This window comes from Carlito syrichta, unplaced genomic scaffold (genome assembly GCF_000164805.1).
Source record: "Carlito syrichta isolate Samal-C Ts95f unplaced genomic scaffold, Tarsius_syrichta-2.0.1 Scaffold305129, whole genome shotgun sequence".
Taxonomy (NCBI): domain Eukaryota; kingdom Metazoa; phylum Chordata; class Mammalia; order Primates; family Tarsiidae; genus Carlito; species Carlito syrichta.
Window position 1 is genome coordinate 276,867 of NW_007249225.1, and position 26,774 is coordinate 303,640.

Here is a 26,774-nt window from a genome sequence, read left to right on the forward strand (position 1 = left end):
TGTTTCATGGGGTATGTGGTTGCCTCGGGCTTGCATTTTCAGAGCGTGAGAAACCCAGAAGGGAATCAAGTTGAAGTGTTGCCATTAGGTCCCATGCTTCTTAGGACCGTGATGAAGAGGTTGAGCCTGGGTTTCCTTCTTGGGCTCTGTCATGGCACTGAGTGAAAAGAGGACCCAGCTGTGGGACTGTTGATGGCTGCTAGAGGAGGATGGATTCTCAAAGCCACGGCCTGCATCTGAGCACCTGAGTCTTCAGAGTCCAGCTGGGAACAGAGGAGGCGATGTGGTAGATAGGTGTGTGGATGGATGGACAGGTGAGTGGTTGGATGGATGGATGGATGATAGATGGAGAGGTTAGTGGATGGGTGGGTGGATGGATGTATGGACAGGTGGATGAATGAGTGAATAGATGGATGAGTGGATGGCTGAATGAGTGGATGTATGGGATGGTAAATAGATGGGTGAGTGAATGGATGGTAGGTGAACAGATGGATGAGTAAGTGGATGGCTGGCTGGGTGGATGGGTGGATAAGTGGGTGGATGGGTGGATAATTGAGTGGATGGATGGATGGGTGGGTTGGTAGGTGGATGGGTGGGTAAATGCGTGAATGGAGGGAAGGATGGATAGACAGATGAATAGGTGGATAGATGAGTGACTGAATGAATGCATCAATACATAGATGGATTGATGAGTGGGTGGATGGAGGGAAGAATGGACAGGTGGACGGATGATAGATGAGTGAGTGGATGAGTTCAACACATAGATGGATAGGTGAGTGGATGGGTGAGGGGGTGGGTGGATGGGTGAGTGGATAGGTGGGCAAACGGATGGATGGATGGGTGGATGAATAGATGAGTGAACGGAAGAGTGGAGGGATGGATGGATGGGTGGATGGATGGATGGGTGGATGGATGGGTGGGTGGATGGATGGGTGGATGGATGGATGGGTGGATGGGTGGATGGGTGGGTGGATGGGTGGATGCGCCAATACACAGATGGGGTGAGTGGATGAGTGATAGGTGAGTGGATGGATGGGTGAATGAATGGATAGGTAGATTGACTGATGGATGGGCGGACAGATGGAGGGATAGAGGGATAGGTGAGTCAGTGGATGAGATGATGGATGAAGGGATGGGTAGATGAAGGATACCTGGATGAATGGGTAGATAGGCAAGTGGGTAGATGGACTGGTGGATTGATGGATGGATGGATGGATGGATAGGTGAGAAGACGGGTGGGTGGATGGGTGGATGGACGGACGGACGGAAGGGTGTGTAGCTGGATGGATGAATAGATCAGTGAATGAGTGGGTGAATGGGTGGGTGGATGGTTGGACGAACAGATGAGTGTATGAATCTACGGATAAGTAGGTAGGCAGGAGATAAGATAGAGGAGTAAGTAGATTAATGGATGGAGGGAAGAAGGGGGGAAGGGAGGGAGAGGTGAGTGAAAGGACAGACGACTGGCCGGACGGCATCAGGATTTTAAAGCTGTAGCTGTCCTTAGGTGGAACTCCTCCCAGACACCTTCTGATGAGGCCACTTCCCAGCAGCCTAAAACCCGGGATGGCCGAGTCCCCCCCCAGGGGGTGAGCTCAGTGTTCCTGCTGCACCCACCTCACTGCCTTCTGCTCTCCTCCTGACTCCTCCAACGCCACTCCTACGGGCCAGCTCCACGACCTCTCCCCAGTCTAGTGCCAACTGACACCGGCCCGCTGCTCCGGGTTCTTCTGGACTGTGAGGCTGCCCTCCTCAGCCCTTCCTGCAGTCCCAGAGCTGCTGTGCCTATGTTGGGGGAAGGCCTTGAAGGTTCACAACTGTGCTACCCTCTCTGAGCTCTGTCTGCCTCCCAGGCCTGTCCCAGTGGGTGGCAGCAGACGAGGACCAAGGACAGGCCTCTCGGCCACACCCCAGCCTGTTCTTCCCTGTACTTGTAGGGCCCAAGAATGGCTGATCTGGGCCTGAGGCCCCCATGCTCCCAGCTTCTCCTCTCAAGAGAGGAGGGAGAGCTGCAGCCTTAGGCCCGAGGCACCCGTCATAACTGCCATTTGTGGAACGCTAGTTGTGTGCCAGGCCTTATGCACCAGGCATTTAATTTCATCCTCAATAACTTCCCTAGGCAGTTAGTGCCATAAGCCCCATTTTACAGATGAGGAAAACCACGGCTCAGAGAAGTGAAGACACTTATTTTTTATTTTTTGAGTTGGAGTCTCACTCAGTCGCGCAGACTGGAGTGCAGTGGCCGCTCCCGGCCACCGCAGCCTCGACCCGCTGGACTCCGGCGATCCTTCCGCCTCAGCCTTCCGAGTAGCCGGAATTACAGGCATGTGCTACCACGCCCGGCTGATTTTTTGGTTTATTGTAGAGCTGAGGTCTCACTGCCCAGGCGGGTCTCGAACTCACGGGCTCAGGCAATCCACTCACCTCAGCCTCCCAAAGGCACGGGATTACAGGCTGAGCCACCGAGCCCGGCCTGAAGACACTTATTTAAGGCTGCATAGAGATGGAGCGGGAGTTGGGCCCCAGGTCTGAGTGACTCTCTCTGAGACTGAAGAAAGTCCGAGCTGGCAGTGCTCTCAAGGATCTGGCCGCCAAGATGGTAGAGGCAGAGCCTGGGTCACCTCAGGCAGCCACTTGTGTCCACATGGGACAGATCTTCTCGGCACTCTTGGGTTCCCTTGAGGCTAGGGTTTCTCACAAGTCAGTGTGATGCTCAGCCTGAGGACTTTCTCTGACCTGGGACTATGGTTTGTCCAATGCGTGGGGCTTGCCACAGCACCCGGGAGAGGGATACTGTCAGGCTCTGTGGGTGTCAGTGGATGTGGACTCTTATGGGACCCGGCCCCAGGTGCCCTCAGCAGGGATGTGCCTGTTAACACATCTTAACTGGCTCCTTCCCTTCCCCACCTCTCTTCCCCTCTCCCCTACTCATGTCTCCTGGGACCACCTCCCCAAATACCGACCTGTACCCAAATCCTTATCTCAGTGTCTGCTCTGGGGAGCTGCAGGAGACGTGCAGTCATGCTTCTCAGGGTCAGGGAACAGACAGGGCCTCGGGGCCTGTGACAGCAGCCATGGAAGGAGGAGAGGGAGGGGAGGCTGCGGGACTGGGCGGCACCGGGGAGCAGGACTCTCCACAGGCACGCACGCCAGAAGAGCCGCATGGTGTCCCGGCGGTGCACAAGCATCCTCGCTGACTGCTACAGACACCTCTCTTGGACTGCTATGGGGCCTTTCTTTGGCTACAGGAACACCTCTCTCTGTCTCTCTCTTTCTCTCTCCCTCCACCTCTCTGTATGTGTCTCTGTGTCTCTCTGTCTCTTTCTCTGTGTGTCTGTCTCTCTCTCTTTAAGAGAAAGGGCCTCATGTCATCCTGGCTAGAATGTAGTAGCACGATCATAGCTCACTGTCACCTCAAACTCTTGGCCTCAAGGGATCCTCCCCCTTCAGTCTCCCAAATAGCTCAGTCTACAAGCATGCCCCACCACATCCAGCTAATTTTTATATATTTTTGTAGAGTCTGGGTCTTGCTATACTGCCCAGGCTGGTCCTGAATTCCTGGGATCAAGTGATCCTCCCACCTTGGCCTCTTAAAATGCTGGGATCACAGGCGTGAGCACCGTGCTGTCCTGAGCCTCCTATCTGTCCCTTAAACACTGCGAGCTCCTTCCTGCCTCAGGGCCTTTGTACCTGCTGCGCCCCCTGCCTGGATGCTTCTGTGAGGCCTTTCCTCATCACTTGGTCTAAATGTGCATGCCCCCACACCTTTCCTGGGTACTCTTTACCCCACTACTTACTTTTTCAAAGCTTGTGACACAGGCTGCCAGTATTTGCTCTGTTTCTGTTTGCTGGTTTGCAGACGGTGAGCTCTGTGATGGAAGGCCTTTGCTGTCATGCTCCCCATTGTGTCCCGGGCACCTAGAATTGGGTCAAGCTAAGTGCTCATTTGGGGTGTTCTGGTGCCCGCCGGCTCCTCCTTGGAGGCCTCACCCTGGCTCCCTTGTGCCCTCTCAGCTGCAGCCCCGTCATCATCTCCCTGGTTCAACCTCCCAGAGCCTCCATGCCAGAGCCTCCATGTGAGGGTCCAGCGTGGGTCAGACTTTCTGTCCCCGGCCATTCAGCAGTGGCCGAGCCCTCAGGCTGACCTGGCACATGGCTCACCTGGCCCCAGGCTGAGGAAGATGGCAGTGCCCAGCTTGGCTCATGGCCCCGAGTTGGCACATAGCGTCCAACACCTCCCCTCCACACTGTGATCCGTGGCCACTCAGCTCTGGGACACCCGCTTCGGGGGCACCCGCGGGTGGAACCTTGTCCTGCAGAGGCAGACGCCAGCACCTCTTTGCACCACATCAGCAAGAAGCTGCCATTTACTGGTGCCCCAGTTCCAAGGGTCCCAGCAGCTCAGGCCCTGGGATGAACACCTCCCTGCTTACATGCCAAATATCACTTCACACGTTCATAATGCGAACATTATGCTGAGAGGTTCATCAAATTTTATTTCCCTTCCCCATAGGAGAGCATTTCAGCTTAGCTGGGCTGTTCTATTTCTTTTCCTTTATTATTATTTTATTTTCTGTGCCTTCCCGACAAAGAGCCCAGAGTATATGCAGCTCTGCATGGATTTGTAGGGAGGCTTGGCAGCATGGCTGGAATCCTGCAGTGGCTGAGCCCCTGAGACCACAGCCGGATGCCAGGAGAGGGGATCTGCCACCCCACCCACCACGTTTCCTCTTCCTTGGGGACAGGCTGTCCAGTTCTGCCCCTTTGCTGCTGTGTGACCTGGGGCGAGGCATTGCGCCCTCTGGGCCTGTTTCCTCCGACCCATCATGGGCGAGTCTGAAGCTCCCGGTGTCTTGGGAAGGCTCAAATGTGGTGACTCATGTGATGTGCTAGGCGTGGGCACAGTGCCTGGCACACGGTGGGCTTTGTGTGTATGTGAGTTCCTGTCCCTCCTGCTCCTAATGTTCCCCCAGATCCCAGAGGGAAGCCTGAGCTTGGTAATGACCAACTTAGGATAGGGATGCAGTTGGCACTTTAAAAGTCCTGCTAATAATCATAGTATTATACCTTTGCCTGCCTCAGGCCCTCCTCTAAATGCCTCAGATGCAACTCAGTTAATTTCTGCAGCGCCTCTATGAGGGGTGGGTGTTACTGATACCCCCATTTTACAGATGCAAAATCGAGGCACAGAGAGGGCAAAGGGCATGTCCAAGGTCACACAGCTGATAAGTACCAGAGCTGGGATTTGGGCCCACGGCACAAAGTCCATCCCTGTGCTGTGTGGCTGCTTGGGCCTGTCAGTAGCCTCCGCCAGGCACCGAGGCAGGTCCTGGGCCCACAGCGGGGGTGAGGGGAGTCCCGGGGCTGCGGAGCTCAGCCTGTGAAGGGCGGAGGGGTGAGAGACAGGCAGTGAATCAGAGTGGGGTACCTGGGAGCCTGGGATGATGCATTCGTGGATGGGAGCGTGTTCCCCCAGAGGCCCCTGCCGTTCCTAACTGCAGAGAGGCATGTAGGCCTCTCAGCCATCCTCTGGTGACTGGGGACACGGTGATGCCCCTCAGGGACTGATGGGCAGGAAGAGTTCGAACTGTCCCTCTCCTCTGGGTCCTCTCTTAAAGGCCCAGTCGCGGGGCTGAAGAGCAGCTGGGCAGATCCTGAATGGTTTCCAGGGCCTTTGATATGTGGTGGCATGTGGAAGAAAGGGGTGTGTGTGTGTGTGTGTGTGTGTGTGTGTGTGTGTGTGTGTGTGTACACATGTGCACATGTTCATGTCCATGCTCGTGTGGGGGCCAGTATGGGCTTCAGGCAGGGGGAGTCTATCCCATCCCAGTGGGAAGCAGAGATTAGAAAAGGTTTCCCAGAAGCCGCAGTGAGCCTGGTTTTTCAGGACCTGTGAAGCGACCCTCAGACATCGGGTTTATGGCTAGAAAAGCCTACACCTCCTGACTCCCAGCAGCAGCCTCGTCTTTCCTGGCACTGAAACGTCTCGAATTAAACCCTCCCAGCATAACGGAGCCTCCTGAGGGGAGGGTCAGAAGCTGTGGAACAAAAGGTCAATATTTGCAGACCACGGCTTTCTTGACTCCATTGTGTCCACGCTGCTTTAACAGTGTGTGGAAGAAGCCGAGCCCCGGAGGCCTTGACTCCAGAAGGCACTCACCAGACTCATGCACCTGCCACCTCGAGAAAGCGGCAGTGGCTCTGTGGCAGTCCCTTTCCTGGGAGCAGCTGGGGCTCGCTGGCCCCGCCCCCGGTTCCACAGCTCCCAGGACTCTGACAATCCCTGTGGGTTGCATACCTGTTTGGACCCCCCTTCCCATGTGCACTCCACGCCACCAGAGCAGGGGGCTTGCCCTTCTCGGTCTCCACTCTGTCCCCAGCACCCGGAGCCACTCTGTCCCCAGCACCCGGAGTCAGCAAATGACGGCATTCGTAATTAATGGCTAATTATATGGTTAGGCATAGTAGAAAGGCAGGCAACACTTCCTGGTGCCTGGCCTGTCTTGGTGCATTTAACCCTTGTGGATACACGAGGAGATAGACCAGGGTTGGAATTCACTCTGCAACTCACTGGCGGTGACACCCGGGTAAGTTGCTTCACTTCTCGGAGCTTCCATTTGCCTCGCTGGAAAACGCCTTACCTTGCAGCTTTGTTGTGAGGATGACATGAAATTATACAATTAAGTTTCTGGGCCCGGTGCAGTGGTTCACGCCCATAATCCAGCACTTTAGGAGGCCAAGGTGGGAGGATTGTTCGAGTCCGGGAGTTGGAGACCAGCCTGGGCAACATAGCGAGACTTCATCTCTACAAGAAACAAAAAAATGGGCCAGGCTTGGTGGCGCACGCTTGTAGTCCCAGATACTTGGGAGTCGGAGCAGGAAGAATCACCTGAGCCCAGGAGGTCGAGGCTGCGATGAGCTGTGATCGTGCTGCTGGACTCCAGCCTGGGCAACAGAGTGAGACCCTGATTTTAAAAATATATATGTATTTGTGGAAATAAAGCTGGAGGCCCCCTCTCTAGGCCCACCTTCCTGCCGTACAAGGCAAATAAGATACACTCCCTGCCTGAAGAAAGGAGCAAAAGGAACATTGCACACTGGTAGCCCTTGGAGAATCCTGCCCATAAGAGGGACTTTGGCCCCCGTGGTGGTTCCAAGGTTCTTACATTTTGGCCGAGTGTTTAAAATCAGGAGATTTCACATTAACAATCAAGACTTTTGGCTTCTTGTGAAAAAGCAGAGGATCTGGCCATACTGGTCCCGCGTTCTGCATGGCAACAACAGGCGTAGGCATTTGAGTTTGCAGCCCCCTGCTCACACTCTGGTGACTGAGGCAGAGTGGGTTCCATGACAGGGTCTCCTGGGAGTGGCTCCAGGTGGGAGGGGCCAGTCCCACCCCAGTGAGAGGTAGAGGATAGAAAAGGCTTCACAGAGGAGGCCCGGGAGCCAAGTTGTTCAACGATGCTTCCCATGAAGCATCCGTCAGACAGATCTGCAAGGGGTGAGGAAGGATCTTTCAGGCACAGGGAACAGCATGAGCAAAGGCCAGTGGGGGCCAAAGGCTTAGTGCATTTAGGGAAATCTAAGCAAGGTGGTGTGACTTGAGCATGAGGAGAGGGTGGGATCTCTTACTTGGGTCTCTTATCACCTTTACCCTCCCGCAGCATCTGGGGTTGGGGCCGGTGATGGCAGCTGTTTGGCTCCCTGGGAAGAATCTACCCACAACCTCCTCCTTGCATTCGCTGCAACCGGACCCTGAATCTGGGGGACACTGGCATGGACATGTCATTCCCGCCCTGGGAGGGGGCGACCTCACCCGCCTCCATTCACATCTCCAGGACGGGCTCGGGTGGGGATGGCCACGTTGACTGCGCCCCCCTGGCTGCCGTCTCCTGGGACAGCTTTGTGGTGGGCCTGTCCGCTCTTTGGCCAGCCAACCCCAATCCGGCTCCCACCTCTCCCTCTCCCCACTCTCCGCCATGCCCTGGGCAGCCTGGCCTCACCCCCACCTGGAGAGCGGCTCTGCTTCCTGGACTCCGGCAGTCCCCCACTCCTGTGGGCCTTATGGGTCTGTGGTTGTCCTCCCCTCCGTGATGTGTTGGCCATGTGGTCGAGGATGCCTGAGAACCCCTCGCACACCCGGTGCCACGTCCACTTGCCTCCTGGTGTCTCCGCTGTGGGGTCTCGAAAGTACCTCCGGCCAACATGTTCAAGGTTTAGGCTGCCCAAGCCCCCAGGCCAGTCCTGTTTTCATGCCTCTCTTGTCCTGACGCCCCTCTTCCACACCAGCCCACGTCCTCCCAATCCTCATGACCCCAGGCATTCCCCTCTCTCTGTCTCCACCCTGTCACCCTTGGCCAGGGCTGCACAGCACCCACCTGTGAACCTAGCTCCTCCTCTGTGGTCTCTGCTCCCCAGTTTGGGTGTGCTACTGTGGCCAGGGCAGCGCTGCCCCACCTTTCTGCCTAAATCACTCGAGTGGCTTCCCCAGCCCTGAGAACAGAGACCCAATGTCTCACCAAGCCCTGTCGTGCACCCCCACACCCCCCCTGCAGTTCCTCAGCCCGGCTGTGCTTCTGCCTCTGCAGCCCTGACTCTTCTCCCTGCTGGAGTGCTCCCCGACATTCCGAGTCTCCCAGCCAAGCTGAGCAGCCCCCTGCCTTGGGGATCCCCACCTCTGGGACGATATGAACTGCTCTCCCTCCTGGTGTCCGGCCTGGTCTGTGAAAGGGACTTCTGAGATAAATCCAGGCTGAGATGTCACACTATTGGTGGGCTCTTGCGGCTGGAGGAACCCCTAGGCCTGTCCTAGGTGGGGATGGTGGTTTGGGGTTGGGGGTACTGCCCATGTGATTTTAAAAATAATCCCCGGTATTGCTCTCTAGAGGTCTCTTAAAATCCCAACGCTGGAGGCACAGGAGATGAAATTGCAAGCCGTGCATGGAGATCGGACTGAGGCACCGACACTGGGATTGCTTTATCTTCTTCTGTGTTATTTTACAAATGTTTTGTATCATGATGATATTACTCAAAGAAATGGGAAAAGAAAAAAAATAATCTTTTAAAAAAATCCATTTATTTCCCCCAGACTTGGAATGGCCCTTTGGACGTGATGTTACGGAATCTTAATTTACTACCCATGGTCATTTATTTGCCAAAATTCCTTTTAATTCCATTTTTCATTCCATTGTAAATTGCCCATTTTAAAGTCAATGTGCTCTTTGGCCTCTGTGTCTGTCTCCCAGATGTCTAACCTCTGGGGTGCGTTCAGTCTCAGTGCCATCTTCCCACCTATGTTCACTGTGGAATATTACTCTCAGACACCTTCCACTTCACCATCCCACATGGGGTCCTCTGAAGTCACCCTTTATTCTTTTTTTTTTTTGAGTTGGGGTCTCACTCTGTTGCCCAGGCTGGAGGGCAGTGGCACAATCACAGTCACCGCAGTCTTGACTTTCCAGGCTCAGGCAATCCTTCCACCTCAGCCTCCCAAATACCTAGGACTACAGGTGTGCACCACCACGCCTGGCTAATTTTTTAATTTATCCATAGGGAAGAGATCTCACTAAGTTGTCCAGGCTGGTCTTGAACCTCTGGACTCAGGCTCTCTCAGACTCTCGCCTCCACCTCCCAAAGTGCTGGGATTACAGGCATTCCCCCAAACTCCCATGCTGTCTTTTTTTTTGAGTCGGAGTCTCAAGCTGTCACCCAGGCTGGAGGGCAGTGGCACACTCACAGCCATTGCAGCCTCGACCTGCCGGACTTGGGTGATCCTTCCGCCTCAGCCTTCCAAGTAGCCTAGATCTGTGGTAGGGATGAGGTCTTGCCAAGTTGCCCAGGCTGGTCTGGAACCCGTGGACTCAGGCAATCCTCTCACCTCGGCCTCCCAAAGTGCTTGGATTATAGGCATGAGCCACTGTGCCCAGTCCCAGTTTGTGTCTTAAATATCAGCCAGCTGGTGGGGGTGGGAGATCGAGAGGGGGAGGGAGACTGAGGCAGGACCAGGCATACAGGTGGGAGGGGGTGGGGAGGGAGCCTGAGCAGGGAGACGTCTTGAGTCACCACAGCTGGCTCCTCGGTAATGAGCATTTGTAACCAGGACTGTGGGGAGAGGACTGGAGGCCTGGGCTGAGCAGAGCCCCTAACGGTCCAAACCTGACCCCTCACGTGTGCGGTGAGGACCAGCCACATTGTCCTCCCCTGGGGGAGGTGAGGACCAGCTGCATTGTCCTCACCTGGGAGCCTGTTAGGAATGCAGAGTCCCAGGCCCCGCCCCAGAGCCTGAATCAGAATCTGCATGTGCGCAAGCTCCTGGGGGATCTCCCAGCATTTTGAGTTTGGGAAGCGCTGGACTGGAGGGCAGAGCAGATGCCACGCTGGCGGGTGCTGGGGTGAAGAGGTGCCGGTGGACAACGAAGGGTCCCGCAGGCCGGCGCTGTTCAAAGTGCGGTCCCTGGGCCGTGCCCATTTGCAAACACCCTTTGTGGTAGAAGGGCGGAAATGGAGGATTGTGGAAACTTACCCAGGAAGTCGACATGGCTGGGACACTCACGCTGGCCTTTTTAATGTTTTTGTCCATTCCAGTTTTACTATTAGGAAAGAATGGGTCCAAAATAGGTGGAACATGGAGAGGGGGCTGGACCTTTATTACAGGTAGTTTGAGAAGCACAGCATAAAGGTTGGCCATGTATGAGAGGCTGGAGGTTTGGGAAACGGAGCCGACCTGGGACCAGGGAGGGAGACTGGCTTTGAGGATGGTGCCGATGGGGCCACACACCATGAATATGCCGGGAACGGGGGCAGGGGAGGCTCCGGGGCACCTGGCCCGCCACCCCCGCCCCGCAGAGCAGAGAGGAGACCTGTGAGCCCCTGCCGATGCCCCTGGCTGCCACGTGGAGCCCTGGAGTCAGGCCAGCAGGTACCAAGGAGCATCCCAAAGAGACACCAGTTCGGTCCTCTCTGAAACCCGCCCTCCATCACCTGCCCACATCCTTCTCTCAAAAAGGGCAAACACCACCTCAGCCAGATCCCAGGCATTTGGTCACGGGGGTGGGGACTGTGAGACGGAGCAGTCACCCCAAGACTGTGGGCACTCCCACTGCAGCTCTGGAAGAGTCAGCGATACCAGGTCCCTGGCCCCGAGGACCTCGCCACACTGGTCTGTCCAGTGTGGGCCCGCTGGGGAGTCCACAGGGTGCAGTGGACACATGCCCAAGCTCCAGGGACCCGTAAACCCAGCCCTGTCACTGGCCGGCTGCAGGGGTGGAGCCGCCCGGACCCTGATGGATTCACAGCCCGTGGCACAGGCCTCTTTCCGGCTCTACATTCAGTGATGTCACTCGGGTGACTTTGAATCTGCCAAGGTGGGAATATTTGCTCTACGGAGGTTCACAAACACTGCGAATCAAGGCTCTTTCTTCTATTGGAGAAACAGGCGTGAACCTTTGCCAGCCTGCCACTCAACTGGGCAAAAGTTGTGAGTCTGTCTCACCTTTGACTTTCCCATCTGTGAAATGGGCATGACGCTGTTCGTGTCTGAGTAGACACCTCTGTTACTGCCACCGTTCCCAGACTCTTCTGCCTTTCTGGGTGTCATAGCATCAACTCGTGCTTAGCTTCTGCTGATGCTCGGAGTCACTGGTTTGGGATACTCTGCCTCTTGTGGGGCAAGGCGGTGCTATGACCACCTGCAGGCTCCAGCTGCGTGGAATCCAGAGGGTTTTGATACCCTGAAACCTTTTCTCTGCTTCTTTCAAAATATCCCTTGCCTGGGGCCACAGCAGCTACAGCTCTGAGTGCTGGGATGTAAGAAAGCAGTGTGTGTTTGGGGAGGGGCTCTGGTTGATGGGTTAAATGATGGCATCCCGCTCTGAGACCGTCACAGAGCGACAGGTCCGGGAATGAGGACAGCAGTAACAGTTATGGTGACAATGATAACGGTAAGCCCCAAGGCGTGCTCTAAGGACTGCTCTAAGTTGATCGAGCTTTGCATTGATTGATCGGTGTAATCCCTACAGCAATCCTAGGAGGTAGGTACATTACATGCCCGTTTATCAGATGAGGAGATCAAGACTTGTCCCAGACAAAATTAACTGGTGTGCAGTGGAGCCACCACCCTGTGCCTTAGGGATGTGACACACTCCCTGCTGCCAGTTCTGAGCACTGTGTCACACTAAGTTTTGCCATTCACCCTCCAAGGGCCATTTTTAAATATTTAAGCTGGGCTCGGTGGCTCAGCCTGTAATCCTGCACCTTTGGGAGGCTGAGGTGAGTGGATTGCCTGAACCCACGGGCTCGAGACCCGCCTAGGCAACTTGGCGAGACCTCATCTCTACAATAAATCAAAAATCAGCTGGGCATGGTAGCGCGCGCCTGTAATTCCGGCTACTCGGAAGGCTGAGGCGGAAGGATCGCCGGAGCCCAGCAGGTCGAGGCTGAGGTGACTGGGAGCAGCCATTGCACTCCAGTCTGGGTGACAGAGTGAGACTCCAACTCAAAAAAAAAACAAAACTAATATTTGTAGGTGATTTCCTACACCACCATTAAAAAAAAAGAAAATCTGCTGGGTGAGGTTTCTTACGCCTATAATCCCAGCACTTTGGGAGGCCAAGATAGGAGGATCGCTTGAGCCCAGGAGTTTGAGACCAGCCTGGACAACAAAGCGAGACCCTGTCTCTTCAAAAAAAAAATTAGAAAAATTAGCCAGGCATGGTGGTATGCCTGTGGTCACAGCTACTTGGGAGGCTAAGGCAGAAGGATTGCCTGAGCCCGGGAGGCGGAGGCTGCAGGGAGCTGTGATCGTACCACTGCACTCCAGCCTGGGCGACAGAGTGAGACCTCACCTCAAGCAAACCATCAAACATAAAAAAGAAAGAAAACTGAGCTTCAGCAGGGCCAGGTGTGTTGCAAAGGGTCAGGCTGACAGTTCCTAGCAGAGCTGAGCTCGACCACAGTCCTCCTCCTGCCAGGACCCCTGGTCTCATCATGCCTGAAGCCTCCCCGTGTCCTCTGCATGTCTCCGGCTGTTGGGGGCACTCGGCCCTTGGGAGGCTGCGGAAGGGTCGTCAGCCCCTGCCCAGAACCTGCCAAGCCCTTAGCCATACCCAGAGGCTGCCAGGGCCCTGCAGACCCTGCAGATCTGGTGTCAGGTTGGTGAATCTGGTGGAGAGGACTGAGTGTGTGTAAGAGAAAACCAGTTCTTTCCAGAACACAGTATTGTAGGAAGACAGATCACTCAGCTTTGCCTCTGAAAAGCGAGCATGAGACGCCAACACGGAGAAGCCAACTCTCCACCCTGGCTGTATCCTAAGACCATTCCCCCTCACCCAAGATAATTTAAAACTCCCTGCTCCCCGGTGACTTCCACATGCTGCTAAGTTGAGGACCACCAGCCAGCCCAAGCACTGACACATCACCTCCTCCAGCCCCGCCCCGCCCACTGTCTGCTGCTGGCCACGCCCATTTCTTTGCATACCACCTGCACGGCTTTCACCAACCAGGCAGGGTTGAGTGGTGGTAAGAGACTACATGCCTCACAGCACCTCCGGTATTTACTGTCTGGGTCTTTCCAGAAAGATTTCGCCAAGCTCTGCACTAGACAGGCATTTGCCCTGCCAACCTTCTTTTTTTTGAGTTGGAATCTCACTCTGTTGCCCAGACTGGAGTGCAGTGGCTGCTCCCGGCCACCGCAGCCTCGACCTGCTGGGCTCCGGCGAGCCTTCCGCCTCAGCCTTCCGAGTAGCCGGAGTTACAGGCATGCGTTACCACGCCTGGCTGATTTTTTGATTTATTGTAGAGATGGGGTCTTGCTGCCCAGGCGGGTCTCGAACCCGCAGGCTCAGACAATCCACTCACCTCAGCCTCCCAAAGGCACGGGATTGCAGGCTGAGCCACCTGCCAACGTTCTTGACCTCCCTCTGCTGGGGAACATAGCACATGAAGTCATCACTATTTGTGTATGTGTGAAAAGGACCAGGGCTGCTGGGGTAGGGGCATCTCGGAGCTGGCCCTGTGCCCGCAGCACAAGGCCCAGCCCACACAGATGCCCACTCACTGGCAGGTGGAATTGGATAGGTTTGCTGTTGAGTTGTGGTTTCTGGGCAGCACAGTTTGGGTGACCAGGGAGGGAAGGTTTTGTGCCTGACTGGACCGGTTCTCTCCTTAGACATGGGCCCCACTTCCCAGGGCTGAGATCCCTTGAGAGCCCAGAAGGTGCCCAGCATGAGACCTGGAGGAAGAGGAACCTCAAGATAAGATGCCAGGGGATTTGGTGGATCAGGGAACTGGTTCAAGATTAAGGCTGTGAAATGCAGGTGGATGTGGAAGCCCTTTACTTGGCAGGACTGACTGGTCCCTGTTGACCTAGAAGAGCTACATATGGCCAGGCAGTGACACTCTGGGGTGAGGATGGGGCTCAGTTACCTGGTCCAGCCTCCCATCCCATATTTGAATCTACTTACAGCCTCATGACCAGTGATACTCCAGTCTTGTGCACCTCTGATAACGGGGAACTCACTACATGCACCATTATTATAATTACTTTTTTTTTTAACTTGGGGTCTCACTTTTGTCACCCCGGCTGGACTGCAGTGGCACAATCGCAGCTCACCACAGCCTCGAACTCCTAGGCTTGAATGATTCTCTGGCCTCAGATCCTGAGTAGGTGGGACACAGGCGTGCGTCACCACACCCGGCTAATTTTTTTAAAATTTTTATTTTTATTGATGAGGTCTCACTGTGCTGTCCAGACTGGTCTCGAACTCAAGTGATCCTCCCACTTGGGCATCCCAAAATGCTAGAATTACAGGCGTGAGCCACATGCACCATTATTTAGAAGAGTGGAAAAAAGAAAAAGGAAAACATCTAAAAGTCTATACAGGTCATGGAACATTAATTATTCTTTCAAAGACAGCTATGACAAAAAATATGAGTGAGATCTAGATATAGCCATACAGAAAATTTCTGGGTAAGTTAAAAAAAAAAAAATCAGGTTACAAAACTATTTCGCATGAGTCTATTTATGTAGAAAACATATCAATTCTGAAAAGATGGAACACCAAGTTGCTAACAGTGCTGATTTCCCTCATGGAGATGTGATCACAGGGGACTTTTGCTCTCTCTATGGCACCGGAATTGTTTTGTTTGTTGGTTTTTGGAGCAAGCCTGTGTTGTCACAAAAACAACCAAGACGTTTCTATTAAAAGACAATTTTTAAAAAATTCTTTCTTATGTTGAATTAAAATTTACCTTCCTCTAGCATCAGTACACATACCTTTTGTTTTGCTTTTTAGGGCCATCCAGGCCACAGAAGAGATTTGCAAATAGAAACTGTTGAGCTGGACGTGGTTGGCTCATGCCTGTAATCGCAGCACTTTGGGAGGCCGAGATGGGAGAACTGTTTGAGGCCAGGAGTTGGTGGCTGGGGTGAGCCATAATCATGCTGCTGCACTTCAGCTTGGGCAACTGAGTGAGACCTTGACTCAAAAAAAAAAAAAAAAAGGAAAACAATTGTTGAGAGTTTGTTGGGAAGCACAGGCCTTGCACCTGGTCCAGGCAGTGTGGGCAGTCCTATAGGGAGTCCTTCAGTGTCTGCTCTTTTAGCTCTGTGCCAGTTGGTCTTCCCTACAAGGCTGGGAGTTCTTTGGGGCAGAGACTGTGAAGCAGTCATTTCTCTTCCCCACACAGCACCTCGCACCACACAGAATAGGCCCTCAGGAAGTTCCTGGAGAACAAGCAAAGGAATGAGTGAGTGAATGAATGATCTTAGGAAGATAAAATGATCAATGGATGAGTATCTCTCTCCCTCTACCAAGGACACTTGTGTCTCCTTCTGCCCTGACTCCTGGACATGCAGTCAGGAACAAGAGGTGATGGGTGGTGTCAGAGAAGAGAGGAGGGACATTTGTCCTGGAGAGGATTGAGCCATCCTTGCATGAAAAAGAAGGATAGCAGGGGCAAGACAGGAAGGGTGGAAGAAAGGGAAGACACCACACTGAGGGCACTGAAGAGAGCTTGTGGGGAGTGAGATGCAGACAGGTGAGGTTTCAGCAGAGCTGTGAGGTAAGTGAGAGAGGCGTGAAGAAAGATGCCAGGGTGTGTGAACGGGTGCACCTTTCTAGGGGTGCAACAAGGATTGGAGTTCTTTTTACTTCTGGGGAAGAGAGTGCCTTTCTGTAAACAGGATTCCTATTTGGCCTGGACCATCTGGAGCTCTGTGATGTATGTGGGTTATAAATGAATGGGGACAGTGAGGGAACCCAGCCTTACCCATTCTCAGGCCCAGTCATTGATCAGTGGGACGATGGGGGGAGAGTGTAGGTTTGGACTGTGTCACTGTCCCAGTCCTTGTCAGCCTCTGCTCCATGCTGTCCTCTGCTGCCACCCCTCTAGGACCCGGTAACCTTGGGAGCAGGAGGAGAGGGAATCCACGCATGAGACACTCTTGCAGTTGGAGGGAAAGAGCACTGTTCCGGGAGTTGGAGGACAGGGGCTTTGTATACAGAATTATCTTCAGGAAGTGTTTTAGTCTAGGTAGGAAATGGAAACAAACCACACAGTACAGGTTTTTCTGTAGTGGATCATTGGCACCTAGCTGACGTCCACCTTTTTGTGAGAACAGTGGGTTTGCATCCTAACCTGCCTCGAATGTATTAATATTAGCTGTGTGGCACTGGCTCAACCGCGTCACCTCCAAACATCTCCGTTTCTTCACCAGCAGAAGGGAAATAGCAACAAGGCCCGTCTCGCAGGGTCGTGGGGCAGATCCCACAGGGCGGTGGGCAGAAAATTCCTTTGCAAAATGTTCTCCACCCTGAGGGATTGCACTTTTCAGGTCCTGGGCCCGCTCGGCCTGCTGTCTCACTCCTGTTCCTTTGTTTTTCTCCCAGGATGGAGAAGAGGGATGTGAGTGAGGAGGAGGACTTCCGCCTGGACTGCCGCCACGAGAGATACCCCACCCGTAAGTGGCTTCATCTGCGGTGGCCACTGCGACAGACCCGTGGGCTATGGGAGGAGGAAGAGCCCCTGGAGATGCGCCAGCCCCCCGCTAGGGTGGGACGCTGAGGAGGGAAGAGAGAGGAGGGAGTGCCTCAGAGGCCGGCAGGGAGCCACAGCTTGGGTTCCTCAGGGAGAGCAGTCCCGGAGAGTCAGGGAGGAGCCTTGGGCCAGAGTCATTGAGTCATGGATGCGCTTGACAGCTGAGAGTGCTCTAACTCCATGCGCCTCCCTGTGGGGCTCAGGATGAGAGGGAATCTAGGGCATCCATCAGGAAAACAGGTGTTGGGACCAGAAAGCCACACGGAGGTAAAAGGAGAGAAAGGGCCTTGCTGGAGAGAGAAAAGCCCAGATGAAAACTAGTGGGGTCTCATCCCGGCTGAGCCTGCTGACCGCTGCACGCGTCTCCCTGTCCACCCCACTCTGGACGGAGGGCTTTTCGTGCCCGATCTCTCTTTCTTGTAGATCCCAACCCCTGAAGCCGGCCTGGCTGCCCATGTTTTGCAGATGAGGGCGTTCAGGTTCAGAGAGTTGGAGTGCTTTGTCCAAGGTCACACGGCTTAGCTGGCCAGTGGCGGAGAGTTACAGCAGGCATGGTCAGCGCCCTCCCCCTCTCTCCCATCTTTCAGGAAGCTTCAGTGGCTTCCATCTATAGCTGCGAGTCTGTGCCTGGAGGCACCCCACCTCTACCCACAGAAGACCGGTAGGGTCAGGAAAGTTGGCCAGTGGGTGCCTAGCTCTGGGATAGGTCCCTGAGACTGGCATGGCGCAGTTTCCCTGCGGGAAGAAGAGTCAGTGGCCATCCGGCTCAGGAGTTCTCCCTGGCCGTCCTGGGGCCACATGACCTCTCTGCCCAGTTTCCCTGTCCTTCCTTAACATGTCACCTATACTCGAATTCTTGTGTCCGAGTCTCCTGCTGGGGAAGCTAAGCTCAGACAGAAATTTAACCTGCAGGCCTGTCTGACTCCTTATCCTGTGATCCTCGTAACCAAGCGTGGGCTGTGCTGGGGAAGGAGACGGAAGGGAACCAGGGAGCTCAGGAGGGGAAGAGGAGAGGGCAGAGAGCCCCTGCAGGAGGCATCAGCCCAGGGAGGGGCCCACATGCCAACTACCTGCTTGCCCAGTGAAGGGTGGCATTGAAGGACATGCTGGGCTCTGTGTGAGGGTGGGGGCTTCCTGAAAAAGTGGTCAGGAGTCTGCACTCCTGCCTCAGGGATAAAGAAAGGGAAGTCTGCTTGGGAGGCACTCGAGAGGGGTGCAGGTGGAACCCCAGCACGGCCCAGGACTCTGTCAGTTCCATGTTTGGGCCTGAGCCTTACGGGGATTTCTGCAGAGTGCACGGGAAACTCTGGGGGTCAGGTGTGGTGGCTCATGTCTGTGTCCCAGCACTTTGGGAGGCTGAAATGGGAGGATTGCTTTAGGCTAGCCTGGGCAAATAGTAAAACCTCGCTTTTACCAAAAAAAAAAAAAAAATTCAAAAAATTCCCTGGGTTTGGTGGTGTATGCCTGTAGTCCCAGCTACTTGGGAGGCTGAGAAGGGAGGATTGCCTGATCCCAGGAGGTTGAGGCTGCCGTGAGCCATAATCATGCCACTGCACTCCAGCCTGGGCAACAGAGCAAGACCCCGACTATAAATAAATAAATAAATAGAACAATTAAGAGGCCTTGGGGGTTGTCTTGGGGCATCTGGGGAACTGGGTGGAGCAAAGGCCAAATTCCCGAAGCCTGAAAATGGAAAATAGAGTCAAGTGGAGCCACTGTGGCCCTAAAAGCAAGCCCTCGACTTAGGAATGAGCATTCCCAGGCCAGAGGCAACTGCAGAAGCCCCTCCTCCCCCAGTTCCCACAGCCCACAGCCTACCTGGGGCCACTCCCCCGGAAGGAGCCTTGATGCCTGCCACAGGCCGGCAGCCTGTGGGCGATTCTGCCCCTCACCCCTCAGCAAGTGTCTGTAGGCGCTGGGGAGATAGCAGGGGTAGGACTCGACCAAGGTCGCGGGGAGGGAGTCGGTGACCTCATAAGCCACCAGGACAGCCTCTTTCTCCCTCTCCCTCCCACTCTCTCTTCCTCTGTCTCCACCCCTCCCTCTCTGACTCTCTCCCCCTCATCTATCTCTGTCTATCTCTCTAGCATCTATTTCTCTACCATCTATTCATCTCTCAATCTCTCATCTGTCACCTACCTATCTCTAGCTTATCTCTATCATCTGTCTCTCCTTCTCATTTATCTCTCTCATATCTCTCCATCATCTCTCCATTTCCTTCCCTTCCTCCTCTCCCTTGTCTATCTCTACACCTCTCTATCATCTGTTTCTCTCTCTATCTCGCCCGTCTCTCTCTCTCATCTACCCACCTATCTCTATCCAACATATCTCTATCTCTCTAGCATCTATTTCTCTATCATCTCTCTCTATCATCTACCTACCCTTCTCTGTCTAGCATATCTCTCCTCTCTCTCTTTCTCTCTCTCTCTCTGTCTCATCCATCTCCCACTCTACCTCTCTGCATACATATCTCTGTATTGTGGGGAAAGGATCCGAGGGGAGCTAGACTAGAGGCCAGGAGACCAGTGTAGACTTGGCTGTGCACAGAATCGGTGCCATGGTAGTCATTCCTGGGAGAGCCGATGGTGGTCTGAACTGTGACAATGGAGAGGGAAGTGGGTGGCTTCCAGAACTCTCTGTGGTAGAATTTCCAGAGGGTCTTAGCATGGGTTCCCCTGGAAGCAGGCCCCCGAGATAAGGACACGGCATCAAGTATTTTATTTGGGTGACTGCGGAAAAGCCAAGGAGGAGTGGGGGAGGGGGACTAAGCAGGAGAGGGGGGTGGCAGAGCACCCATCAGAGTGGTCCCCGGGGCGGGATGACATCTCCCCTGGGTCACTGAGGGCTGCTGAGGGGAGGCTGGGATGCATGAATCCTCTGGCACTTCCAGCTCAGGACTGGGCAGAGTGGAGGGTGGAGAAAGCCTTCCTCATGCAGGTGGGGGTCAGCAATGAGCACCACCATGGGGTGGGGTAGGGAGCTCAGTGAGGGCTAGGGAGGGAGAAACCTAGGATGTGCAGGGTTTTTGCCAGTGCGGTCAAGGGTGTGGGGACACTGACTGATGGAAGATCTGGGGAGAGGGACAGTTTGGGAGGCACATGGATGTTTTGTCTGTGTGGAGTCTGAGGCGCTTGCTGGGGCATTTAGGAGGCAGCCAGTTTCATGGATGCTTTAAAAAGGCAGCGGAGAGCCAGGTCAGTGACTTATGCCTGTAATCCCAGAATCTTGGGAGGCCAAGGCAAGAGAATTGCTCGAGGCCAGGAGTTCGAGACCATCCTGGACAACATAGCAAGACACTACCTTTTCAAAAAAAACCCAAAAAACAAAAATTAGCCAGTGAGCTGTGATCATGCCACTGTACTCTTGCCTGGGCCATAGGGCCATCAGCTACCCCTGAGGTCTTCCAAATCCTGGTGTCTCAGGGAAGAATCCCAGCCCCCGCAGCCCCACACCAGGGGTGCCCTTTATCAGATAACTGAGCACTAGCAGGGATGGCGTTCTCTCCTGGGGCCAGCAGAGGAGCTGGGGACTTCCGTGTAGAAGGAAAAGCCGCCTCTGTGGTCAGAGCCGAGGGTGGGGTCAGCGGAACATGGGCAAAGACAGTACCTCACCTCGGTTGTCCTGAGGGTGGGCTGTTTGTTTCTTCCACAAGTCTTTACAAAAGAGGCTTCCCTGGGCCCTGGGGACATGGAGGTGGCCTTGTGCTCCTGGGCCCTGGCAGTTCCCAGGCCTGCCGGGAGACAGACCCAAGCCATTACTGCATTGTGGGGCCGGAGCTTTTATGGGGTCAGTACAGGCACCTCATCCAGTGGGTTGGGGGGATGGGGGAGGTAGAGGACAGGAGACAGTAGGCAGGAGGGGGTACTTAGGCGGGGTGACCCACCTCCAGATGGAAGTGCTGGACTTGGTTATACAGATAGCCAACATCAAGAACTCCGTCCCCCACGTCTGATCACGGCATCTCACCCCTGTGTATGTCCTGAGGACTTTGATCCTAAATACAGCCCCATTTTACAAACAGGGAAACTGAGGCCCAGGAGGTTAAGACTGTGGCTGACCCGGCATCAACACAGTCAGGAGGTCTGACTCCATTTGACTCCGGCCAGTCCGACTCCCTTGTGTGCACATCCTGACCCGCTGGGTGAGCCACCCGTGCCAGTCAGAGGCTCCCCTTGCTGGGCTCAGCCTGTGTGCCAGGCCCGGGCAGGGTCCTGAGGTCATGGGGCCGAGCCGGACATGATCTCGGTCCTTGGAGAGTTTGAATCGAAAGAAGCAGCGATCAGACCGACTGTGGAGACGATGCCTTCTCCAGAATTCGGCCTCTTAGCTGCTAGTGGGTTTTCAGCCAAGAAAATATTTTGGAAATGGCTGGACGAGTTTTGCAACGTTTCTGCAGGGAACAGCTGCTCGGATGCCGCCATGGGCTGACTTGCCGGCAGGAGGAACGGGGGAGGAGGAATGTCAGGGAGCCCACTTTATTAAACACTTACTGTGTGCAGGGCTGCGCTAAGCACTTCGCTGCCATCTCCTCTGATGACTGCTCCAGCCCAGAGAGGGAGAGTCTTCTTGCAGAGAAACTACAGCAGGGAACAGCAAAGCGACTTGGCCGAGATCCCAGGCGATACAACTCAGATTGGTGCTTAGGGCTTTCCTTTGACCCCAGGACAAGGCTGCTCCTGCTGGGATCCCTAAGCCCCTGACCCTATCCCCCCCTGCTCCCCCCAGCCCCATGTGGCCTCGGCTAAACAGCTTTCCTCTCTCAAACATGCAAAACGCATTCCCTTTGTAGGATCTTTGCACCTGCTGTTCTCTCTGCCTGAATGCTCTCCCTCTAAATCATCACGTGGCTGACTTGGTCTCCTCCTTGAGGTCTCAGCTGAAAAGCCACTTCCTCCCAGAGGCTTTTCTTGGTCTGCATCAGCCTCCCCAGCCATCTTCACATCTCTGTGTTCTCTTGTCTCCATGGCATTTGTCCCTCCCTGACCTTATCTTTGGTGTGAGTGCGCTTGGGGTTTATTTTGTGGCCTTACGCCACTAAGTGATGGGAGACCAGGTCCCTTGTCTGTTTGTTCATGCCGCTATCCCAAGAGCCTAAACTAGTGTGCGGCACACAGTAGGTGCTCCATTGCTGCTCTCCACCTCCAAGTTTCTCCCACCACCGCCCACCGGAGAAACCACTCGTATGTAAACAGTTCCATAAACCTCTGGCTATCCTCACCGTCCCCAAAGGTGCTATTTTGGGGGGCTGCTGTGATGTGTCTTCTGCCACATTTTTTTTTCCTGAGGAAAGAGTTTTCTTTCAAAACCTGCCTTGGGGGCTTTGCAGTGCCACCAGCCAGCTCGGGAGCACATCAGACGTGACATTTGATGGGAGCGGTGTTGCCATATGGCCCAGGTATCTGCATCTTCCTTTCGGGAGCGACTGAGTTTTGCAGCTGATGGCGGCTGTCAAGTTCAATGCCCGAGACAGGCTTTTGATTTTGCCAGGTGTCCCTGTAAGGCTGGGCTCTGTGAGAGGCTGTCACTCGCGGGGCACAGAGGTGGCTTCTGGGAGCTTCGGTCTAAATGGGTCTCTGCTGCCGCTGTCCCCAGAGTAGCAGAGGGAATTTCAAGGAAGCCTTTTTCTGGGCCCAGAGCAACTTGGCATTTTTATTAGATCAAAATCAAATCCAATATAGTCCTGCTCGAGTCGCTTCCTTTATTAAAATGGAAACAGACAATACTTCTGAAATAAATATCAATGCCAATTTGCTAGGAGCGCAGATGGGCACGCAACTTGGAGACATCGGAGACGCTGGCGTGGGGGTCGAGAGAGCCAAGGCAGCATCAGCACCGGAATCATGTGGCGGGCCCAACCAAGGGTGGAATGCTGGGCCCTTCTGGTTCAAGAGGTCTGGGGCAGGACCCGGGACTCTGCATTTCTAGCAAGTCCCCGGTGACGCCAATGCTGCCAGCCCATAGACCAAATTTGGAGCCGTCCTGGGCCCTTGGCTAGTACCTGTTTCTCTGGAGACACCACCAGGAGCGAGTCTTCATTTTATCACACCCTTGGGTTGTTCAGCAACTTCTGGGCAGAAATACCTGCTTCTAGGACCAGCTGCCTCTGATCCATCTTCTGAAGACATAAGCGTGGGCCATGCCTGCCCCAGCCTTCCGGGATCTGAGCTCCCAGGACAGCAGCCCTTCTGATGTGCGTGGAGGACCCCTCACCGTCCCTCACCTGGCCGTTTTCCCTCCCAGCCCTCGGCCCTCTCTGAGCCCGTCCTGTTCCCCGGTGTATCTCCAGCCTCTCTCCAGGAGAATGGAATGCATGAGTACGGGCCTGGTTGCCGTATTCCATGTGGCAGCCCCTTTGCTGAGTGCCCAGGAGCTCGTTGGTTGTCTCTGGGAGTAATTTAGCTCACGTGGTCCTCCCGAGGCTGGTGCTCTGAGCCGTGTTTCCATTTTACAGGGGAGGATCCTTGGGTTCCGAGAAACAAAGTCCCTTGTCCTGGTCACAAGCCCGCCTGATCCCAACCCAAAGCTACGCCGTGGCTCTTCTTTCTCTTGCCCATTTTTATCCATGATAGCGATACCCCAGTGGTGCCCGGCCCTAGGAAGCACTCGGGGCAGTTGTCAAAATACAGATTTCCAGGCTGGGTGCAGTGGCTCATGCTTGTAACCCCAGTACTTTGGGAGGTTGAGGTGGGAGGATCAATTGAGCCCTGGAATTCGAGACCAGCCTGGGCAACATAGCAAGATCCTATCTCTATTAAAGTCTATCTACCTATAAATACATTTTTTTTCTCACTCTGTTGCCCAGGCTGGAGTGTAGTGACCTCCACCTCCCGAGCTCAGGGGATCCTTCCACCTCAGCCTCCTGAGTAGCTGGAACTGCAGGCACATGTCACCATGCCTGGCTAATTTTTTAATTTTTTTGTAGAGACCAGGTCTCCTTATGTTGCCCAGACTATATATTTTTAAAGAGTCCAGGTCTAACAGAAGCCAGGACTGTGTTAACTGAGTCTGATGAAAAGGCAGAACCCCAGAGGTTCGAGGGTCTAGGGGCTGCCGGGTCCTCTACACCAGGCACTGGGTGACTTCTGCACTCACGACGCCCCGCCCCTTCCCCTCTGGCCCACGTGTCTGCTTTGCAGCCGCATTGTGGCTCTCTCCTGCGGTCACAGCACTGCTGGGTCTTCACACCTCCTGAGGAGCCTCACGCGCCTGCCAATAACCTGCTTCACACCCTGTTCCTTCTGCCTGAGATGACCTGCCATGTTCCTCCACTGAGCAAAGGTCAGACACTCCCGGGGCCCCGGGTGCTTTCACAAGTGCTGTCCAAGTCTAGCTCAGATTTCTGGGACTGGCGCTCAGGCCCCTCCCCGCCCCCCACCTCTGAGGTGGGCACATCTGTCCCTGCATTTCACTGTCCTGGCGCTTGCATCTGTTGTGGCGGTTATGAGCCCAACCTTTGGAGTGAAGCTGGCTGCATTCAAATCCCAGCAGTGAGACCTTGGGAAAATGACTGAACGTCTCTGGGCCTCAATGTCCTTGTCTGCAACGTGGGAATAGCCACGGCACCTCACTGGTGGTTTTGAGGATTCGGTGAGCCCAAACCCGTGTGTGGGAAGCATGTTGAGTGACTCTCAGCTCACGGTGAGAGCTGGAGGCAAGCCTGCTCTCATTCAGCTTTCCACGTGTGTGTCCATGAGCACCCAGTGGGCGGGGCTGTGACTTACTCACGTCTGTAGGGCCAGCACCCAACGTGGAGGCTGTGGCACAGGGGATGTGCCCGGCACGTGTTTAATAAAGACCAGAGGAGTCGGTGGCTCTGGGAAGAGGTGACCGGTTAAGTGGGCCCAGCCGGATCCCAAGTGTGAGAGAGAGACAAAGAGAAGGTTACGGCCCAGACACGTAGGGTCCCCGAAACGACTCCAGTGAGGAGAAGGACAGGCCCATTCAGTCTCCTGAGGCCACCCGCCCGAGGTGGACAGGAGACCCAACCTTCCTGTCCATGTGGCTCCCGCACAGACCGGCTCATCCTCCAGAACCCTCCATCACGTTTTTGGTCAACAGCTGTGTGCTGTCAAACACTGTACCTGGGATCAAGCTGGGTGCTGGGGACGCCACCCTGAGTAACAGCGGGACGGACCTTTGCGCTCCTGTGACGTCCAGCCTCGGGGGGAGACAGGAGGAAACCAGTCAACGGCTGTTTCCAGACACGACGGCATCGCTGAAGCCCTTTCTGGCAGAGAGTCACAAGGAGAGTGGACAGGGAGAGGCCACCGGGCGCCTCACTGAGGGGGTGACATTTTGGGATAGCGGCATCACTGACTGACGGGTCTCCCAAGCCAGACACCTCGGTGCCAGCCTTGATTCATCTCCGCCGCTCTTCACATCGCGTTTCTTTTTTTTCTTTTTTGAGTTGGAGTCTCACTCTGTCGCCCAGACTGGAGTGCAGTGGCCGCTCCCGGCCACCGCAGCCTCGACCTGCTGGGCTCCGGCGATCCTTCCGCCCCAGCCTTCCAAGCAGCCGGAACTACAGGCGCGCGCTACCACGCCTGGCTAATTTTTTATTTGTTGTAGAGATGAGGTCTCGCCAAGTTGCCCAGGCGGGTCTCGAACCCGTGGGCTCAGGCAATCCACTCACCTCAGCCTCTCAAAGGCGTGGGATGACAGGCTGAGCCACCGAGCCTGGCTCGCATTTCTTTTTGTTGTCATCATTTTTAATGCATTATCTTTTATAGAGAAGGGGTCTCACTCTGTTGCCCAGGCTGGTCTTGAACTTCCGGCCTCAAGTGGGCCTCTCGCCTTGGCCTCCCAAAGCTCTGGGGTTGCTCTGGGGTTGCAAGTGTGAGCCACTGCGCCTGGCCCACATCCCATTTCTTTGTGGAGGGCAGAGGTCAAGGTTGGGCAGCCAGGCAGCAAGCTTGGAATGAACCCAAGAGACCCGGAGGGACTTTCAGCACCCGGGACAGCGGCTGGGAGAGCCCCACCCCTCCCCTCAGAAGGAGCTTCCTCGCAAAGGGGCACAGCTGGTCCATGCCAGGCCGGGCTACTACGGACGCCAATTTCCACCGCCGGCCCATCCTCGGGGCCTGCCCTCACTCCACCAGCTGCAGAGTGGCCTGGGGCAAGTCTGTCTCCTCCCTGCGTGCCTTGGTTTCCCCTTCTGCACATCGGTGGAGGCGTTGCCATTCCTGGTCTTGAAGGGCCCTTCCAGCCCGTGGGTCCATCCTGGAACAGTAGCTGTGGCTTTCTCTCTTCAATCCAGCGGGACCTGGACCTGAACCCCAGGACGTTGGTGCCTCGGAGAGGGTTTGGGACGGTGACTTTCCACAGAAGGCCTGGGAAATCAGGACTGGAGAAGACCCGACGGGAAGCATGTCCGTGCTTTGATATCTGGATGCAGAAGAAAGGAGAAGTCCCGTCTTCGGAGTGCGTCCCATAGGTCAAATACTCTGCTGACTCCGGAGGGTTCCTGAGGAACTTAGGGCACAGTCCTGCTACCAACCCTCTGCGTGGGACTGCGGGCAGATCTCCTCACACCCACGGGGCTCAGTTTTCCCATCTGTGAAGAGAGGTTGTGGAACCCAACCCCCCTCTGGCGCTGGCACTTGGTTGTTCTCACATCTGTCAGTATCCAAGTCAGCTCAGGGGCAGCTGGGCCTGCCGATGCCTTTGCACATCAGTCCGTCTGCAGGCTCAGAGACGCAGAGCTGCTTGCTGAAAGCCACATTTTTTTTTTTTTTTTTTTT

The 26,774-nt window shown here is 54.9% G+C and overlaps 1 protein-coding gene across 1 annotated transcript in view; it reads left to right on the forward strand.

The window, feature by feature from the left end:
• The window catches only part of GSG1L (GSG1 like), a 153,308-nt gene that overhangs the window by 121,535 nt on the left and 4,999 nt on the right, over window positions 1–26,774 (forward strand). The window contains exon 5 of the mRNA XM_008061177.1: window positions 16,887–16,957. Coding sequence (XP_008059368.1) covers window positions 16,887–16,957 — 71 coding nt within the window. The remainder of the gene's footprint in view (window positions 1–16,886; window positions 16,958–26,774) is intronic.